General features: G+C 41.6%; 1 protein-coding gene across 1 annotated transcript; it reads right to left on the bottom strand.

Annotated features, from left to right (window-relative positions):
* Window positions 1–3413: 3413 nt before the first annotated feature.
* Window positions 3414–14988, bottom strand: LOC103658072 (mitochondria localized glutamic acid rich protein). The gene is made up of 4 exons (XM_008685561.2): window positions 14857–14988; window positions 10864–10967; window positions 5908–6001; window positions 3414–4217 (listed from the first exon to the last, which is right to left on the bottom strand). The coding sequence occupies exons 1-4, from the start codon at window positions 14936–14938 to the stop codon at window positions 3766–3768; spliced, it is 732 nt and encodes a 243-aa protein (XP_008683783.2). The 5' UTR covers window positions 14939–14988; the 3' UTR covers window positions 3414–3765.
* Window positions 14989–22127: the final 7139 nt, after the last annotated feature.

The following is a 22127-nucleotide window of genomic DNA, read 5'->3' on the forward strand; positions in this document are numbered from 1 at the left end:
TAGTTAAGTGTCCAACTCTTGATTTTGGCTCAGGTCATGATCTCAGGGTCATGGGATTGAGCCCTGTGGTGGACTCTGGGCTCAGCGTGGAGTCTGCTAGAGATTCTTTCCCCTTCTTTTCCCTCCCGCTCTGCTCCTCACTATCCCCACTCAGGCTCTTTCTCTCTCTAAAATAAATAAATAAATAAATAAAATCTTAAAAAAAAAAAGGAACTTAATCAAATAAGCAAATATTGACCAACTGCAATTTGCGGACTTTAATTGGATTTTAATTCAAAGAAGAAATTGAAGGAAAGAAAACCCTTTTGAGGCAGTTGAAGAAATTTAATCACTGACTAGAAAATTAGTCAATATAAAGGATTGTTACTGTTATCATTATTATTATTTTACATACAGGCAGTGGTGGTGATGAAAGATAAGTGGGTGGGACTAAAAATACAGGATTTGCCTAGAGTTGATAATTGGTAACTGGGATGCAGGGCATATGAAGGTTCCCTTATACTGTTCTCACTACTTTCATTTGAAATTTTCCACAATAAAATGTTAAAAAGAAAAAAAATGTATTTAAATTATTTTTTTAAGATGAGGAAATTCTTCTTGTTGAAAGACTTCTGGTGGGCATTGTTATGTCTGAATAAAATACTTGGAATTGTGGTGATTCATCCTGTGATTATGAGAAAAGCCTACCGAGGATAAAGCCAAAACACTTTTGATAGCAGAGCAGAATAATAGAAACAACCTGGTTCTTGATGACTGAACCACAGAATAAACCAAGCTCGGAGCAGCTCAACCTCTGGATACCTAGTTAGGTCATTACTGTCTTTGTTGTTCAACCCATTTTGAGCTGGTTTCTGTTCTTTGCAGCAGAAACCATCCCAAGCAAAACAGTGGAGAATAATGTGTTTTTGTGTGGATGTTGAAGTCATGAATGTGGTACTGGGTAGTGTTTCTGCTTTTATCTTGCAGAATGTTCGGTAAAACAGCATCCCTTAATTGTGCTGTAGGCCTTAGGCTTATGAGTCTAAGGCAGAGTTGACCCTGAGACAAATTCAAAACAAACACAAGGTACCGTCCTTATCTCAGGGTGAAACACTGTCCTGTGATGATTAAGTCCATATAGTTACTGTTTCTTTGTACTTCTCAAATTCCAGAGGCATTAAGCCAACAGTGTGTTACCTTCCACCTAAAGGCATACGTCGTTTTATTGTGCTTCATGGATATTACATTTTTTACAAACTGGAGGTTTGTTGGCAACCCCACAACGAGCAAGTCATTCACCATCACTTTTTTCATTTTTCTTTTGTAAGATTTTAAAATTTTATTTATTTATTTGAGGGAGAGAGGGACAGGTCACACATGAGCTGGGGGGAGGGGGAGGGGCAGTGGGAGAGGGAGTAGCAGACTCCCTGCTGAGCAGGGAGCCCAGTGAAGACCTCGATCCCAGGACCCTGGGATCATGACCTGAGCTGAAGGTAGATGCTTAACCATTGAGCCACCCAGGCTCCCGCCACCATTTTTTTCAACAGCATTTACTCCTTTTTGTGTGTCTGTTCACATATTGGTAATTCTTGCAATATTTCAAACTTCTTCATTATTATTAGATTCGTTATGTGATCTGTGATGAGTGATTACTACTTATTGAAAGCTCAGATGATGATTAGCATTTTTTTAGCAAAAAAAAAAAAAAGTATTTTTTTAAAGTAGGCTTCCCACCCAACATGGGGCTTGAACTCACAACTCGGAGATCAAGAGTCACATGCTCTACCAACTAAGCCAGCTTGATTTCATGACCCTGAGATGAAATCAAAAGTCAGACTTAACCAACTAAGCCACCCAGGCGCCCCCAGACACAACTTTATATGCACTGAAACGCCAAATATCCATTTGACTTGGTTTATTGCAAAACCCACTTTATTGCAGTGGTCTGGAACCAGACCCCCAGTATCTCCGAGGTATGCCCATATATTCCATCCTAGTTCACCATGGGTGAAAATCTCAGCAATCACATTGCACAGAATGCCAGGAACCAGCAATCTTCCACCGACCACCAGTTTATGAGGTCCTTGTTACCACCTAGCTGAAGAGTGACACAATTCCTGAATCCTTTTCTTAGTGTCTGCTCCCTAGGACCACATCTAGTACCAATTATCTTAGGTGGAGTTCCCTAGAAACAGAGCCAGAATTTGGGGGCAAGTCATCTATTGAAGAGGCGCTGTTGGGAGAATAATAGGGAGGAAAGCAGGATAGGACAGGAGAGAAGAGCTAAGCAAAGATCTAATCTAGATTGGAAACCAGCTTCAACCTGAGCCCCCGGGGAGCTCTGGAGCATGAGTTGTTGCACAGAGTTGGCCCCACCTTTTGTACCACTGTGGCAGTCAGTCATTGGTTGTGAGCTGCTGGGGTGAAGGAAGGTGTGTGCGTGTATACCACTCACAGAAGCTGGGACTAAAGGGCTCAGTAAGGGGACCCAGGCAGAGCATCAGCAGGATCCACTAGAACACCCCAACTTACTCCAAGTAACAGCCCAAATCGTATAAGACCCTGCATGATACGGCCCATCCCTGCAGAACCATTGAATTCTTTCTGAGATCATCTCCAATTACTCTCTCTCCTTTTCACTTCACTTTAGCCACTTGGCCACCTTACAATTCCTCAAATTCTCTAGCATGTTCATGCTTCATTCGGATCCTTTGCACGTCTCAATTCCCTCATCTGGAATGACTCTTCTTCCCCTATCCCCCCATGTCTTCATGACTAGGTCCCTTGTACATCCTTCAGGTTTTTACTCACTAGACAGCTTCTTAGTAAGGCTGTCTCTGGCCATCCCATCTAAAATTACACCTTCCACCCCCAGCCAACACTTATAAATCCCTTCCCATTCACTACCTCTCTTTTTAAACACCTATCAGTATCTAACATACTATATAGTTTTCTTATGTAGCTTGTTTATTATCTGATCGTATTCTAGAATATAAGCTGGGAAGGTAGGATTTTTTTGTCTTTTTTTTTTTAACCTCGACACTTAAAACAGTGCCTTGTTGGTTATAGGTGCTCACTTAGTATCTGCTGAATACTTGAATGAATGAATGAATGAATGATTCCTGGCACTAAGTATAAATCCTCAGTAAACATTGTTTGAACTGAAATAAACTGAAATCAAAGATGTTGGCACAGTCCCCCATGCAATGTAGACAGAACAGACATGTCCATTGCTATAGGCAGAGCTGTCCATAGACGATATGTTTTCTTTGTTCATGCGCTGCTGTATGTTAATCCATAATCAATACTATAACATATTTTATTATATTATACATGATCTTTAATATTATAGACTATATATATATATATATATTAGCAAATAAAAACAGAGGCACTACAGATTTTCCAATTTTATTTAAATGAGTTCAAAGCAAAACTCAAGAATCCAGATTACCATACACTAAGGTACAGGCGCAGCAAAATTAAAGTGAATGCAGATTGTACAGATAGCTCAATTCCTATGACATAAAACTTAAATGCAAAGATGGGACTCCGTAAGCTCTTTACCGCAAGGTCATAGTCTGACCTCAGAGAGCAGGAAACTATTGGGACATGTAAAACCTCAAGTCTCAATCCCCAAATCTATCTGTAGATACCAAAAATCTTCAAGGCACATTCAAGTTTTCTAGCAAAGAAGACCACTTTAAAACTACGATGACCGAAACTACAAAAGCACCTATGAGACACTCGATGGCATTTTTGCCTGAAGTGTCCATCAGCAAGACATTAGCCTTGGGCCGGGGTGGCGTCGGAAGCGGCGCTGGCTTCCTCCGGTAAAACACCGCCAGTAGAGGCTTCTGATTCCACGAGAGGATTCTTTTCTTCCCGTTCAGCGTTTTCACCAGGGCACTCCTCCTCCGCTGTCCCTTTGTCGTCATTTCCGGCAACAGCTTCAGCCAAAGCTGCATTCTGAGCCTCTGAGGGCATTTCAGGGCCCACGTCTGCGGCGGCGCCCAGCGCGGCCTGTGTCACCTCGGGCCCAACTTCAGCGCCCACGGCGTCGCTCTCGGCCGGGGCGGCCCCCGCATCCGCCGCACTGGCTGGAGCCTCTTCTCCCGCGGCCGCAACTGTAGCGACCGCAGTGTCTTCGGCATCGACCTCCGGAACTTCCGCGAAAGACACCGCGCAGACTTCGGAGGAACTTGCTTGCTCAGCTCCTGCCACGTTCTCTTTTTCACCTTTAAGATTTAGTCCATTAAGTAAAGGGTTAAAGAGCATGAGAATACAGTGGAAGTCTGCGCATTTTTAAAAAATGAGACAAATCTATCGGTACTGATACGAAATGGTCTTCAAGACAGCCTGTTAAGGGAAAAAAGCAAGGAAGAGAGCAACGTATGCCGTGTGGTCCTATTTGTGCTAGGACAAAAGGGGGTAAGATATACCTAGATACTTTTTATTTGCAAAGACTCCCTAGGAGGATACAAAGAAGCTGGAATTATTGATTGCCTCTGGCGAGGGAAAATGGGAATCTGCTTTTTCATAAATGCTTTTGAACCTGTTAAACTTAAAAAAAATTACAAATATTATTTATTTAAATGCAAGGAACATGAAAATAAACAGCCAACCTTGCATGTGAAATAGCATAGAAAAGAAGCCAACATACTAGTTGATGACTGAGCAATCACTAATCCTCTCGCAACCTCAGTTTTATCAACTGTAAAATGGGACTATTGATAATATCTGCCTCAAAGAGCTATTGTGAGGATTGATTAAAATCATGCGTGTGATAAGGGGTTTAAAACCAAAAGTGTGGGGCACCTGGGTGGCTCAGTAGGTTAAGCACCTGACTCTTGATTTTGGCTCAGGTCATGATCTCAGGGTTGTGAGATGGAGCCCCTCAGTGGGCTTGGGACTCCCTCTGCCCCCTCCACTCTAAATAAATACATACATACAAACATACATACATACATACATACATAGTGCTATGGAAATGTTGTATTTCGTTATTATTACAACCAGCCTTCTCATCATTATATTCAGTAATGTTTATTGATGGTATTCCATTTCTTACTATTGTCATGACTAAAAGGTTAAAATTGGTTCATAAGTAGCAAATATCTGTCCCTAAATAATGATCATAGTAATTGATAATAATGGCATTATAATTGAGATGGAAAAGCAAGCAGTTTAAGGCAAAAAACATACATTAGGGTGAAAATGTAAAGTTTCATGTCTAGTAGTTGCCATTTTATCAATCAGATCAACTGCGGGACTTAACAGACAGGATTGATTATGCTAATGTCAAGTGTGCTTTGGGCAAAGACACATGGGTGATCTTAGCCAAAACTGAAACAAAAATTAGTTTTATATGGGGTGCCTCGGTGGCTCAGTCATTAAGTGTCTGCCTTCGGCCCAGGGCGTGAGCCAGGGTCCCGGGATCGAGCCCCACATCGGGCTCCTCCCCTGGGAGTCTGCTTCTTCCTCTCCCACTTCCCCTGCCCGTGTTCCCTCTCTTGCTGGCTGTCTCTCTCTCCATCAAATAAATGAACAAAATCTTTAAAGAAAAAATAGTTTTATGATTTAAAAAAAATGAGGGAAATGAGAGGTGAAGCTGCTGAGAGAGACAAATACTAAATTACGCCCGCCTGAATGGAAGCCTGAGTAGGGGAAAAGTAATATTAGCACACAAAGACTTCAAAGCCACTGGTCAGCAGTACAAATGTAGAATGTTTCATTTATCTAAAGCACTCACCCAAAACATATAACAATGTTCTTTAGGTTTTGTTGGGCTTTCCCTTTCTGAGTGAACTCCTGCCCAGAGCCATTCTGTCAAGTTAGTAAAGAAGCCAAAAGCAAATAGTGTTCATTGCTAGGCTAAGATCGTGGAAATCAGTGCCGCAAGGGAAAAAAATAATAAATTCACTTTACCTTGAAGTGGATGTAACTCTGCTTTGGTTTTTTCTTTCAAATTTGTTCTATGTTCCGTGTGTTTGGCTTGCTCTGATGTGACCGTCTTGTAAGTCTGAAAGTAAATGTGTGCTTAAGTTTATTTCTTGAGCTCTAAGACTCATCATGCCAAGTTCAAAGGCATATACAATTCAGGGGCGCCTGGGTGGCACAGCGGTTAAGCATCTGCCTTCGGCTCAGGGCGTGATCCCGGGGTCCTGGGATCAAGCCCCACATCAGGCTCCTCCGCTGTGAGCCTGCTTCTTCCTCTCCCACTCCCCCTGCTTGTGTTCCTTCTCTCGCTGGCTGTCTCTGTCTCTGTCGAATAAATAAATAAAATCTTTAAAAAAAAATTTTTTTTTTAAAAAGGCATATACAATGCAAAGACGAGAAACCAATGTATACCAGCTATTCTTCTGCTTCCCCTTTGGAAACTTTTGCTATTAAGTAGAACACTTTAAAAAGGAAAGAAACAAATGCTCTAACAGGAGTCAAAGATAACAGAAAACACACAGTAGATACAAAGATGAAGACAAGGAAGAAAAAACAAATTATGCTAGAATCAAAATATTCTGACAGGCATTTGCAGATATCCTCTGGCATTTATCCCAGAGAAATAGGAACACAAGAGTTCATGGTTGCTTTATTTGTAGTAGCCAAAAGCTGGAATCAGGCTGGGTGTCCCACAACAGGTGAATGGTTAAGCAAACTGTGATGCATCCGAACACGGAACGCTACTCGGGATTAAAAAGGAATGAACTGTCAATACAGGTGTAACAATTTGGATGAGTCTCCAGGTAATTATGCTGAGTGAAAAAAGCCAGTCTCAAAAGATTATATACCTTATGATTCCATTTATGTAACATTCTTGAAATGGAAAGTTATAGAACTAGAGAACAGATCTGTGGTTCCCAGGGCAGGAGGAAGGGAGGAGAGGAAAAAGAGACTGAAGGCAGTTATAAAGGGCTACACAAGGGGTCCTGAGTCTTGGCAGTGGTGGTGAATACACAAATCTACATGTCACAGAACAACCTGGAACTAAACACACACACACACACACAAGTGCAAGTAAAAGTCGTGACATCTGAATAAGGACAATGGATTGTATCAATGTCCATTTCCTGGTTGTGATATTGGATTATCACTATATAGGGTGTTAATCACAGGGGGAAATGAAGCGAAGACTATATGAGATCTCTCTGTATTAGCTCTTACAACTGCATGTGAAACTCAATCATCTCATAATAAGTTTAGAAAAAATCTTCCAAAATAGCATATTTGTAGACCCTAATGAAGATTCCTTAAGTAAGCTAAGGTTATTCCTGCAGCACTATGACCTGACCATCGGTTATTTCAGAAACAGAATCGGGAATAAAGCTATCTTCATCACAGATCCAATGTGCAGGCTTCCTTTCATTTCATATTCAAGTAGTTGTCTCTGACCGATATGCATTTTAACCAATGATATCTTAAAAATGGAAATCTCACTAGTTAGATAATATTGTTTAAATTAGCTCAGCTTTAAAAAAAAATAGGTAGGGACTGATCTCTTAGTAGTAGGATTACAGATTTTTAAAATTTGTATATTTATATATAGTATTCTCTAAATTTGTAATAATCAAAACCCAAGCATCTTATTAAAAATTATACTTTGTAAATTATGAACCATTTTATACCATGTTAAAATTAAACTGTGAGGGGCGCCTGGATGGCTCAGTCGTTAAGTGTCTGCCTTTGGCTCAGGGCGTGATCCCAGAGTCCTGCTTCTTCCTCTCCCACTCCCCCTGCTTGTGTTCCCTCTCTCGCTGGCTTTCTCTCTCTCTGTGTCAAATAAATAAATAAAATCTTAAAAAAAAAAAAAAGAAATCTAATCTTAAAAAAAAAATTAAGCTGTGAAAATGGAAAATCTATAACCTCAGGGGTGGAAATGATAACGAAGCGGCCCTAACAAATCCCCCAGAGTTTGGTGAATTCAGACTTGAATCATCTGGGTTTGAAACCTGCAGAGCAAACAGAATCACCAGGAATGAAAGTCCCCATTTCTGAATAAGAGCAGGGAATACTTTTCTAGTAGGGTGGGAGCTCCTGATAGATTAAATCACTATGCTGAGTCGACCCCCTCCGTTCTCAGTACACGAAAGCTGAGTCTGGGCAGAGGTTCGCATTTCTGAAATGGCCATCCCAGCAGTGACATCCCAAAGAACGTTACTTTTTTTTTGTTCAAGGGGCTAAAACACAAGGTGAGAAGAAAGACTAGTTTAGGCAGAATCGAAGAGATGATATTAGAATGATTCATACTCGTGGCCGAAAGAGTCTAGCTTTTCCAAAGCTAACGTGGTCCAAACAGAGTAGAAAAAAAGGCCTATCAGAAAAGGCCTTTGGAAAGCCTCAAATCTAGACTTTGGAAGTTATTTCCAAATGATTTTCACTTATTATATTGTAAGCATTTTAAAATATCCCACAAATATCTCAGATCCTCAAAAAACTGACGTGACCTGGCTTCTCTTAGATTCTATGAGGCCCTCATAGTAGAAGATTTTACTTGGAAACGAAAAACTGGCTTATGAGCATCTGTGCATTCAATTCAGACAGATCTAGTGCAGGACTTATTTCAGTACAGGATAAGGAAGGGAAGGGGGGCTACTTGAATACAGGTTTTCAGGTGCCTCACATTCTGTATTTCGTCCTGACAAGAGCCTAAGATTCTTGGGAATTAAGGCTTCCACCATTCAAGAGTAAATCCACATATTCTTAGAGGTGGAAGTTTTGGAGATTATCGCCTTGTCTAACTTCCGCTCCCATGGTGAGACAACAAGGCCAGAAAGGGCTCGAAGGCACAGCCCATTTATAACCTTCCAGTTTACAATTGCTTTTGCAAAGAAAGATTTAGTGGACTGGAGAGGTTCATGTCTGGCAGTAATAAACATAATTATGGGTATAGTGAGTTCCAGATGAAATTCCATCTTCCAGCTCCCCACATAATCACTTGGCCCAGGCCAATCTCTGTTTCTCAAATGGCCTACATCCAACCATAGTAGCCCTGGGCCGTGAATTCAACATCAAGCAGTAGATGGTAGAAGGGAAGGAATCCGGGTATGAGTGAAAGCTGATGGATCAGTGGAGGACAATAATATAAGTGACATAGTTGAAGTTTCCTAGTTTCTTGAGGCTGTTGAAATTCTGAAGATTAGAATAAGTTATTTTGGTTTGGCCATCTTACATAGAAACTGCTCCTAGTTATGCCTAAAATCCCTTTATGCATATTTCTGTAGGGTCTAACCAAAACGTAGTGACTCTTGTGTACAAGATCTTAGGGTTTCCAAAGAATTTATATTTATTTTGCTTTTATTCACAATGAAGATTAAATTTTGATTTAGAAAGTTTATGACAGGGGCGCCTGGGTGGCTTAGTCGTTAAGCGTCTGCCTTCGGCTCAGGGCATGATCCCGGAGTCCTGGGATCGAGCCCCACATCAGGCTCCTCCTCTGGGAGCCTGCTTCTTCCTCTCCCACTCCCCCTGCCTGTGTTCCCTCTCTCGCTAGCTGTCTCTCTCTCTGTCAAATGAATAAATAAAATCTTTAAAAAAAAAAAAGAAAAGAAAGTTTATGACAAAATGGAGAATGATTTAATAGACTTATCTTATTTAATGCACAAATACGTCATCATTTTAGTCCCAAAATTATACTATCAAAAGCTTTGTTTTACAGTGATTACCCGGGAGGAATGGGTAAAGAGACCAGGAAAGAAAACATTCTTTTAATTTTGCATATGTCTATTTTGAATTTTTAAAAAATATATGAATAAATATTACCTTTTTAAAATAATGAAAGTAAATAAAGATATATAAAACTAGTAAAAACTACGGAGACAGTAAAGAGATTCGGGGAGGAAAGAATGAAGAGGTGGAACACAGGGAATTTTTAGGGCAGTGAAAATATTCTGTATGATACTATAATGGATAGATCATTGTACATTTGTCCAAACCCATAGAACGTAAAATACCAAAGGTGAGCCCTAATGTACACTATAGACTTCAGTTAGTAATAATGTATTGCTATTGAGTCATCAGTTGTAACAAATGTACCACACTAATACGAGATTGTTGATGGAGGGAATGTTGAGAGGAGGTATGAGAAGTCTGTACTTTCTGCTGATTCTTCTGTAAACCTAACATGCTCTAAAAAGAAATAGTCTATTGGGCACCTGAGTGGCTCAGTCAGTTAAGCATTTTCCTTCGGCTCAGGTCATGATCTCAGGGTCCTGGGATCTAGCCCCACATCAGGGTCCCTGCTCAGCAGAGAGCCTGCTTCTCCCTCTCCCTCTGCCCCTCCCCACTACTACTGCTCTCTTGCTCTCTCTCAAATAAATAAATAAAATCTTTTAAAAAATGGTTTATTAATTTAAGTTAATCTTTCAAAACAGTTCTTGTTAAATGTTAATAGTACCTACCGTACAGAATTGCTGTAATTATTAAATGAGCCATGAGTCTGTCATGTGATAAACACTCAAATGTCAACTATTATTATCAGTATTTATAATAACAGCATTTTTACTGAAAGTCACCTGTACTTGGCAGTGTATGTTGTATAAGAAATGCTGATTTTACTTAAAAAAAAAATCTTCATAGGGGCGCCTGGGTGGCACAACGGTTAAGCATCTGCCTTCGGCTCAGGGCGTGATCCCGGCGTTATGGGATCGAGCCCCACATCAGGCTCCTCTGCTATGAGCCTGCTTCTTCCTCTCCCACTCCCCCTGCTTGTGTTCCCTCTCTCGCTGGCTGTCTCTATCTCTGTCAAATAAATAAATAAAATCTTCAAAAAAAATCTTCATAATCTGGTATATTTAATTAATCCCATGTCCTGACCTTGATAATGTTGAATTTTACCATAGGTTGTAAATTATATGAATTCCTGGACATTATGGTTCCTTAAACACTTACATAATATCCACCAGCACTGACTGTGACACCCACAACCAGATAATAGATCATATTTGATCCAGGTGATCCAGGCAATTTGTTAGACGACATCCAGCGAAGAGATGCTAGGAAAACAAGTTGAAACACAGTTAGCTACACCACTTAAGCAAAACTATTTAAAATAATTATATCTTCAAACATTTTCCCCTTCAGTGAACTTAGAGTCTCTTAACATCAAGTGATTTTAGCCTAAGGGAATACGGTATCACAAGGTAGGGTAATAATTCCATTTGACATTTTCCCAATCTCATTTGATTACTTACGAAACCTGTCACCTTCGTGCTTTAGCACCACGCTTTTCTTGGAAAGAGTGCAGGCGTGGGTAGGGAGAAATGACAAAGGCACTGAACAATTTTTTTTTTTTAAAGATTTTATTTTTTATTTATTTATTTGACAGAGATAGAGACAGCCAGTGAGAGATGGAACACAAGCAGGGGGAGTGGTAGAGGAAGAAGCAGGCTTCCAGTGGAGGAGCCTGATGTGGGGCTCGATTCCAGAACACCGGGATCACGCCCTGAGCCGAAGGCAGACGCTTAACGACTGAGCCACCCAGGCGCCCCTCACTGAACAATTTTAATAGTCAAACAAGATGCATAAGAAATCCATTTGGTAGATGTACTCTACCACAGGATTCAGTGGAAAAGATTATTTTTTTTCCAAAAGTTGAATTAAATATATTTGTACTTAAAACTTACATGTTAAATAAAACGTGTTGAAATCCAACACATTTCTGTAAGTCTATAATACAAATGTATATGTAGGCAGGAATCTTAATTTTTCTAACAAAAGCCTTTAAAGATGGGCAGATATAAGCTTGTTTAAGACAAAATGTGACAACATGGTCATGTCTGAAACAGTACAATTCTGTACAGACTAATAGACATAGGTAAGAGTACTGTATTATTACATCTAAGTATATAAAACTTGTATATACCATATGCCCTGGAATTGAAATTTTTATAATAGACTCAGAGCTAGAAAGTGCTTAAAGTTCATATAGCTCAAATTCTTTATTTTAAAGATAAAAAAGTAGACACATTTATTTATTCAGTCAACAGAGTTGAGCACCTACTATGTGTCTGGCCTTGTTAGAATCATTAAGGATAGAACTATGAACAAGACATACAAGGTCTGTAGCCTCAAGTAGTTCACTGCCTAGAAGGTGGGAACAAATGTACAAATAATTGTAGACAAATTACCGCAACGCAGCGTGACAAATATTGGAACAGAAGCAAGTAGAAGTTGCAACAACAGCATGAAAATTCAGGGAAAAACCTCAGCTAGTTGGCCCAAGGGACCTGTCAGAATTGGAGAGACATGACCTGGGTTTTGAAGGAAAGTAGAGGAGACTGTCAGATAAATAAGGGGAGAGAAAACTGCACCGGAGGCAGAAGGCACAGCACTGCAAGAGCCGGAGAGCTGGACAAGTGCAAAGTAATTGGATGTGGCCTGACACAGAGGATGGGTGTGAGGACAAGGAAGACGTTTTGGCTTGCGGAGGGCAAATATCAAGACATTTGCACTGATTACAAACCTTTGTAGTAGCAATACTGGAAAGATTTCCTGTATGTGTTTCCAGTTTGGATATAAGGACCATCTCTGAGAAAAAATCTTTTTTCCCCATAAATGTACCCAAAGAGGCTATCGTAAGGGGGTATGGCTTTGACTTGTAGTGGGGCTTTTGTTGGTTTAAAAATACAGCCATTACTAAACAGGGAATATGTTCTGTAGTTGTCAACCAGACATAAATATCAAAAAGATTATTTTAAATAGGAAGCAAGAAAGAAAATCATCAGAGATTTAAGTAAAGACTTAAACACAAATACAATTATGATAGTTATTTAAAGGAGAAATGAAATGGGAAATAAATATTTAATAAAGATTAATTAGTTAAATTTGAGCATATCCACACAAAGTGAAATAGCTATTAGAAGTTTTGCAGGAGAATATTTACTTACGTGAGAAAATATTTACAATATATTAAATGCAAAGTTATAGCAGAATACTCTATACAGGACTATCTCAGTTTTTGGAAATAATGTGCATAAGAATAAAATCCAAGGGGGAAAAAGGTCTGGACCGTTACATACACTAAAACGTAAATGGTGGTACTCCCTGAGTGGTAGGATTACAGGTGACTTCTATTTTGCCTTTCTGCGTTCCTTCCAGTGATCTATTACGAACCCCAATTATGTACTCATAAAAAGCTAGCTTTAAAAGCAAAAGCCAGAGAACACAATGTGATGAGGCACAGCTAAAATTTTACCCTTCAATAAAACTGAAAGTTTTCTTTTTCGTCAAGACAGAAAGCACCAATAAGAAGGTCAATTAATGTCCATGACCAAAGCCAGATTCCCGGTCAATAATAGTTCTTAAAATACACAAACAAACCAATGCTACGAAAAAAGTAATTAGATGAAAACTAGAGAAAGAACAGTGCTGCAACAGCCAGTATTGCCAACTACCGATTGAGAATTTGTAACCTACTCTTCCCTTACCCCAAGCTGGGGAAGAAATTATCTGAAACGCGTCGCTACAAAAGAGGTGTGTGCGTTTGCGCCTGAAGACGGCGGTGCCTGCGGGAGATAACGCCCAAGGCCACGGTCGCGGGCTCATCTTTCTCCCCTCCCCACCCCCAATCACAACGGCCTCGTTATCTTCAGAACCTTAAAATTAATGGCTTCTCTCTATTTCGTCAGTGAAAAAAAAAAAAAAAACTGCTCTCACTTACTCAGTATAAAGATCAAGGAAAACGAAGATGCCTTATTCTGTTACTAGTGAGGCAAGCATTTTCAGAGAAAAATAAAGCTAGCTGGACAGACCTTCCTTCCCTCCCACCACCACCATCACCGCCACAGGCCTAATCAAAGTGAATTAAAAAATGGCCCATAGAATTTTCCGCATGAGTGTTTCCCTCTCGGCTCGAATGCACGCTCTGGGCGAAACTAACTCACAAGCCTCAGGAAATGAGGCGAAGTGCAGGGAGAACTGAGAACTTTCCAAGAGGCTGTCGAAGAGCCGCTGGGCTAAGCAGGATGGAAAAGACAGGGGCGCCGGAGGAGGTGTGGGAAGGAGCCCCCGGGAGGGAACCGCGCGGGAGCGCAAAGCCGGCCCGCGGGCCGCCGGCAGCAGGGAGGACAAACACGCGTGCCCACACCTGTGAAGCCCCTACGACGTTCCAGGCACTACAGCCGGCGCGTTCGTCTTCCTCAAGTTTTAGCTCAGTAGCTTCCAGCTCGCACTGCAACTTCCCCTTTAGGAAATTTCTGAATACTAGCTCTCTTTCCATGCCTCCCCAATCTGAAGGCGACAGACACCGGGACGGCTGCGTGGAACCGCTGGATAGCTCCAGGTTTCGGCGCGGCCCCAGGGAAAGTGCTTCGAAGCTCAAGGAGTTAGGCTGCCGAGCCCCGGGCAAGCCTTGAGTTTATTTACTCGGGAGCAATTTACCCAACATTTACTGGGCCCGCACTCCCTCCCGCGCCCTGCCTGGCTCCCTCGTGCCACCCGTTTCCTCTGCCTCCTCGTGAAGCTGGAGAGCGCACGGGTTCCTGTACTAATAAAGGAGTAGGCTACGCGGGCGTTAGCCAGGCACTTTTCTAAGCGCTTTTAACTGCGTATTAACTCATTAAAATTCACAACAATTTCTGTCCCCAGTTTCGAGATGAGGACACAGGCGAAAGCACTTGCCCAAGACCAAGATTCGAACCCAGGAAGCCTAGTTCGGATGCCGAAGCCGCGCTGCAAAGGTTCCCTACTTCCCAAGACTTCAAGAACTTCGGGGCGTCTTCCCTGCGACTTTCCTCCATTTCTCCCCCATCCTCAATCCCAGGCTTCTGCAGCTCGGGCCGGTTCGGCCCACCGGGTGCCGGCAGGTACCGGGGCACCGGCAAATCCGCGCGCGAGGCGCCAGTCCTCTCCAGACTTGGACGCCCGGGTCCGCGCGGCACTCACCGTCCTTCCGGAGCGGCGCGGGGCCGGAGGGCACCCTCAGCGGCAGCGCCAGCGTTTTGGACACCGCCCTGCGCAGATACATCGCGCCCGCTGCCCGCCGCCCGCCGCGCTGAAGACTCCGCAGCCCCGCGCGCACTCAGGCGCGGGGAGCCGGGGCGACCCCGCCCCGGGGAGGAGCGCTGACCCCCGCCCGGCCCCGCCCATGTGTCCCCCCCGGGGGGGGGGGCGTTAGTCGCTCGCTTCTTCCTCGCCTCACCCAATCTCCAGACTTTGTTGCTTTCTCCGCGGTCCGAGAAACTAGCTGATGGCGCCTTCTCAGAAAAGGAATCGGGAACCGAGAAGTCACCATCACCTGCCTGCCGCGTACTGTTCCACTGAGTGGAACTCCACCGAATAGGCCGGAATTCGCATCGTGATTCGCACCGTGAATTAGATAGATATGGTTCATGATGCTGGATGAAATCTGAACCCATTTTAAGTCGGACTCCCCGTTAGCTTTCCTGGGAGTGGAAAGGGTAGCTGGAAGTTTCTTGGAGGTGGAATGAAGAGAGCAGTAGCCTCAGCCTTTCATTAGCGCACTGGGTGATGTTCAGAAGCGTATGAAAATCCCCAGGAAGAGTTGAATCTCTAGGCAATTCCTGTTACGAAAACTTTAAAAATAAAAAATGCTGTATATTCTGTACGGGTTGTGAAATTAGTATTTTCACATGAACTGAGAATGCTGAATTAATAGTTTCTTCCCCCAGATTTCAATTTCTTGTTTCATTGTGGCTACAAGAATTTGTCATGATCCGAATATGGAAACCAATAATTTATGCTTATAGCATTTTCTAAATGATTAATTTTTGGAAGGCACATTTCCTCCTATAATAATCCCTCATATGTGTTTGGTACTTGATAGTTTATAAAGCACTTGCACATATATTATCTTCTTTAATTCTCATTTCAACCGTCTGAGGAAGAGGGTAATTATTACCTTTAGCAAATGGCTTGGTGGTAGGGAGGAATGTCCAAGGACTGATGGTCATGAATTAAAAAATAAAGGACATGATCATAGTTCTTCTAGTTTCAAGTTCTCTTGGCATGATACAGGCACATCTGCACATTTGCTATGTGAATAAACACTACTCGGAGGTTCTACTTCTGCGCCCAATTCTAGTAATATTTAACATACTCCCACTTGAAGAACCCAAAGTCAATGGTTAGAACTGGTTTTTTGAGGGGTGCCTAGAAGTTTAGTCAGTTAAGTGTCTGCCTTTGGCTCAGGTCATGGGCTCAGGGTCCTGGGATCGAGACCCGCATGGAGCCCTCTGCTCAGTGGGGAGTCTGCTTTTCCTTCTCACTCTCCCTTTGTGCTCTCTCTCTCTCAAATAAATAAATAAATAAATAAAACCTAAAAAAAAAAAAAGAACTGGTTTTTTGATATTCAGAGTAGCTAGCTATCTCTAGTGATTAAACACTTGAATAAGAGCAATTAGGTAATCTGTAGTTAATGAGCCATCAAATTTAGATTTCCAAGCAGTGCAAGAAGGGGCTAGGCCTGAAAGTAGTAAAATGTGGGTTAGTGCACTTACTACCTTGACCAGCATCAAGTATACATCTCTGGCAACTAGACATGGGCTATCTCCCTGGGGTGTAGAATTTTAATGAGCTGCTAGCAGCTAGGAGTAATGGACAAATCAAACCAAATCGGCCTTCCACTATGGCTCTTTCATTCCCTGGTGTACTTGGGGATGAATTTTTCCTTGGCTGCCAGGGAGAGGAAGTGAATGCATTTAAATGAATTAATGTATGAATTATACCGTTATTTAATGCGTTAGAAGCTCCCCTAAAAAGGATTTTTTCCAAGTAAATATTTGTAAATGATGGTGGCTCTTAGGACACTGTTCAAGGCTCCTTTTCGGAATCCAGTTGTATTCTCGTTCTGGGTGTAGTCTGAGTTCTTCCAGATCACCTCCAGGTTGCATAGTAGCCACCCAATCTCAGTCAGTTAAACTCTAAGTATCTGTCAAAATGCTTACAAGATGCTTGGGACCATGCTAGATGCCGGAGATTGTTATAATTTATTTCAAAAATATTTATCAAGTATCTATTATGTTAGGCACTGTTCCAAGGCATTCTCCAATGAACAAGATAAAATTTCTGCTATCATACGGTTGTTATACTTGCAGGTACATGAGACATGGGACCAACATCTTTTCTCAGAGGTAGGTACCAAGCCCACCATCAATGGGGCAAATGATCACAAACCTCTGATCAGATATTAATAATAAATGTAATCTAAGGCCTTTGGTTAAAACCAAACTAGTTTTAACAATGCAAACTGATTGGTTTAAACAATGCAAGCATAACACACATATACAGGCCTTTAAAAGCTTTTCCCAAAGTATTGTCTCATCTATTTTTATACTTTATCCTCTGAACAATCCCAAGGGATATTGGATAATGCTGATTACCCCTATAACACATATGAGAAAAACTGAGGTAGTATAGTACTATAGTTAAGAGCATGAATTTGGGAGCCAGATACCTGGTCTATTTAACTGGTCTGAGTAAAATACGGACAATTCCTTTATTTATAGGGTTGGTGTGAACTCTAAAGCACATTAGGTATGAAATGTGCTCCCCTAGTTGGAGGAGGCAGTGCAAGATTCTGACTTCCAGCCCAAGCTGGAGCTCAAGGTTCCTTTTACCATATTCTGCTGCCTTTCAATGCACACATGACAGGATCCATTGTATTCCAGTCTCTTATCATACGGTAAGATCTAGTGGGGAGCCTATCATGTCCTCTAGGTTGGATGTGGCCATGCCAGCTGGGAGAGGCAGGAACTGTGAGTTAAAGAGTGACACTTTCCAGGTCGTATTCGTCTTAGTTAAAAGCTCGAAGCATTTCTTTTTTCCTTTTTTTCACATAAGCTCCGTGTGCAATGTGGGGCTTGAACTCACAACCCTGAAATCAAGAGCCTTACGCTCCGCCAACGGAGCCAACCAGGCACCCCAAGCTCAATGTCTCTTGGATCAAAGAGAATTTTCTACCCATTCTACTGCTCCTGTAGAATATGGGACTTTTCATTTTGATGGCAAACTCTTCACATCTTGGTGAAACACTTCCCATAGGACATGGGAGGACATGCCCATGGGTTGTCAAATTCACTCTGTGGCAAGCTGTTTCTCCCAAATGCAAGAGAATTTTAACATAGGTCTTTGCTGTAGAAGACTGAGAAGCTCAGACAATAATTTCCCAGCTGTTGGTTACATTGTTTATAATACTGCCCTTGAGCACATCCTTGACATTTTTCTTGGTCTGGTTGGGAAAACAAGAATCAAGGGTCAGGGACAATTTGGCTTACCTAAGATGGACTCCACCTAATCGTGATTGCTGACAAAGAAGATATTAATCTTGAAAACATACTGTAAGGGTCCTCTACTGGCAATATTAATCATACTTACTCAAGGTTTAAGTGCTATAAATTAAAAGCAATTTTCAAAGACTAAGTGATTTTCTGGGCTCCAACAAAAGTTAGAAAAAGCTTTTTTTCTTTTTTAAGATTTTATTTATTTAAGAGAGGGAGAGAGAACACTAGTGGGGGGAGGAATAGAGGAGGAGGGAGCAGCAGACTCCCCGCTGAGCAGGTCCCAGGACCCTGAGATCATGACCTGAGCTGAAATCAGATTAACTGACTGAGCCATCCAGGCACCCTGTTGCTTTGTTTTTCTTAACACTAAATCCTTGGGGTATAATCTGTACAAATTTGGATGGCTTAGGACAACAGAAATAGATTCTCACAGTTTGGGGCACTCCAAGTGTGAAATCAAGCTGTCAGCAGGGCCACGCCCACTCTGAAACTTGTAGGGGAGAATCCTTCCTTGCCTTTTCCAGCTTCGGAGTTTGTCGGTAATCCTTGGCTTGTGGATGCATCACTCCAGTCTCTGCCTCTATCATTACATGGAGGTCATCTCCCTGTGTGTCTATCTTCTCATAAATATGCCAGTCATATTGGAGTAAGGATCCACTCTAGGCCTGTATGAGCTCATCTTAACTAATTACATCTGCAACTACCTTATTTCCAAATAAGGTCACATTCTGAGATACTGAGGGTTAGGACTACAACATATCTTTTGGGGGGACACAATTCAACCTATTACTTCCTATACTTGAAACTGAGTTTATATAGCCTGTTTTTTCCATGGCAACTTAAGAAAATAATTTAGGGGCACCTAGCTGACTCCGTCAGAAGATCATGCAACTCTTGATCTCAGGGTTGTGAGTTCAAGTTCCACATTGGGTGTACAGCTTACTGAACAATGAATGAATGAATGAATGAATGAATAACTAAATGACTATCTCACAGGTACTAAATCTGAAAAAAGGTCTACCTTTTAAAAAAAATTATTTATTTATTTATTTGAGAGAATGAGTGAGAGAACATTGTGGGGGGGGGGGAGTGGGGCAGAGGGAGAGGGAGAAGCTGACTCCAGGCTGAGCAGAGAGCCCAAACTGGGGCTTGACCCCAGGATCCCCGGATCGTGACATGAGCTGAGGGCAGATCCCAGGACCCTGGGACCATGACATGAGCTGAAGGCAGATGCTTAACCACTGAGCCACCCAGGCGCCCCTGATTTTGATCTGATAAAAATCTTGACTCTATTTGACAAAGGATTTTGTCTGCACCTTCTTTTTTTATGGAAACTCTCCTACATTATTACTAAAGAAACCATAATTTGGCCACAGTTCCTCTTTGGAATTTAGAGTCAGAATGATTCTTGTTCAGTCCAACTACACTCTTCAACTTAGATGTAAATCTAGGAACTATTGACTGTGGCCTCATACAATGTGGATTGGGTTAGAAAAGAAAATTGTGTAAAGAAAACAGTTAGAGGGGCGCCTGGGTGGCTCAGTTGTTAAGCGTCTGCCTTCGGCTCAGGGCGTGATCCCAGCATTCTGGGATCGAGTCCCATGTCAGGCTCCTTGCTGGGAGCCTGCTTCTTCCTCTCCCGCTCCCCGTTTGTGTTCCCTCTCTTGCTGGCTGTCTCTCTGTCAAATAAATAAAAAAGAAAGAAAGAAGAAAGAAAGAAAGAAAGAAAGAAAGAAAGAAAGAAAGAAAAGAAAAGAAAAGAAAGCAAGCAGTTAGGTAGCAGGGCTAAGAGCAAGAGTTTTGATAACATTTGAGTTCCAGACCCCTTATTACTGGGCTCAGGTGCATTCCTGTTCTTGGTGTCTGTGGGTCACTCTGTATGCTCACAACTTTTTTTTTTTTTAGCTTCACACAGTTTGAGTTAGGTTTCAGTATTTAACTTAGAAATCATTTCCACCAGTGCCACTATATGCACAACTCTAGGTTACTCAAAAAATAATCTTCATCTGTGCTATCCAATAAAGCAGCCACCAGCCTCATGCGGCTATTCAAACTAATGAAAATGAAATATTCAAAATGCGGTCACATTAATCACATTCCAAATGCTCAATATCCACATGGGACTAGTGGATAGCAGAACATTTCCACCAATACAGAAAAGTTCTTTTGGACAGCCCGGTCTTCAGGAATGGCTCCCCCTGGAGTCATACAGGCATAGTCAAGATGAAAGTCTGCACAGGGTAGCTATGTTTGCAAGGCCTGACATACAGTTGATATTGTTTATAATTTATTTTCAACTGAGGTTACCAGTTTCTGGAATTTCAAGTGTCTTGGAGTTTTCAATTCCCTTTTGGGAGCTGTATTTTTAAAAGTTTCTTTTAGTGGAATGTGCCTTGATTTGGGAGCTGATACCTGACTTCTTGTTTTTTGTTACCATGTGAGGACATTAGTCCCCTACTGCTGCTACAACAAACACTGTTTCAAAACAACACAAATTTATTATCTTACAAGTTTTGTTTTGTTTGTTTTTTTGGGTGAGAAAGCCAACACACTTCTCATTGGGCTAAAATCAAGGTGTCAGCAGGACTGTGTTCCTTTCTGGAGGCTCCAAGGGAGAATTTATTTGACTTTTCCATTCCTTGGCTCTTGGCCCCTTTCCACCTTCAAACCTAACAATGGCCAGCTGAGTCTTTCTCACATCACATCACTGACACACTCTTCTGCCTCCCCCTTCCACTTATAAGGATACTTGTGATTTCATTGGGCCCAACCAAATAATCCAGGATAATCTCACCCTCTAAATGTCAGACAGTGATTAGCAAACTTAATTCCATCTGTAACCTTAATTCCCCTTGGCCGTTTAATCTAACATGCACAGATTCCAAAGAGTAGGCGGCAGTCATCTTTGGAATCCAGCGTATCTACTACAGTGCTGGGGGGCAAATCATTCACCTCTGGTTTTTGCATTTGTATAATTGATGAGATTGGTCTGTATAACCCCTAAGGTCCTTTCCAACTCTATCAGCTACAGCTCCAAACTAACAAAAGTTCATAGTAACTATTATATCTCGCTTTTCACTGAATTTGCATTAAATAATTAATCTGAAATAATGTTAATTCTGAATTTATGTTCAGACGTGACTTCGAAAGTTATCAGGCCGTGAATCTCCCAGAGTAAGTGTTGGCCACAGGCCCAAACACACACAAAACCAATTCCAATGCTGTCTTTCCACTTAACATCAGAATGGAGACGTGAATAATGAATTTTCAAATGTGGGATACACTAAATGTTTAACTCACAAGTGAAGGAAGTGGCACATAAGTAAGTTCTAGCTGATACACAAGAAAGTTTCTTTTTCTCCCACAAGAAAGGATTTTAATCAGGGATAAATGAATTTTGTGCCTATTAACCCTCTCTCCCTTTTCTTAGGAGTTTGCCAAGTCGTATTTCAAAAAGGAATAACAAACTGGTGCTGTAACTGGAGAGTACAAAAGTCATCCAAACGACAATCCTTCAAAGTCAAGGAAATGGGGTCAGAACACACTAGAAATAAAAGTAAAGGATTCACCTTTCCTTTCTGACTTACCAGAACGGCTTCTCTAGAAGAAAACAGCATTTGGGTTCTTTAGTATTTTGAGTAATAAAGTTGTTCTATCACCCTGACACATTCAAGAATATTTGGAATAGAAATTAAACGTTGATACGAGGAGAAAAAAAAGTTGACATAAGGAGTAAATCCTTCAGCAGTGATTTTAAATCCATCTTCTTAACAAGTTTTCTTACCGATGTGTCCTGAATTACCAGTGACCCTGTTATCAGATGGTACTTTCTACATCAAAATACTTCTGGTGATGCACTTCAGAACTGACATTTTCTACATAGTCACAACACATACAATCTGAAGAATACAGAAG

The sequence above is a fragment of the Ursus maritimus genome, unplaced genomic scaffold (genome assembly GCF_017311325.1).
Source record: "Ursus maritimus isolate PB19 unplaced genomic scaffold, ASM1731132v1 scaffold_11, whole genome shotgun sequence".
NCBI lineage: Eukaryota > Metazoa > Chordata > Mammalia > Carnivora > Ursidae > Ursus > Ursus maritimus.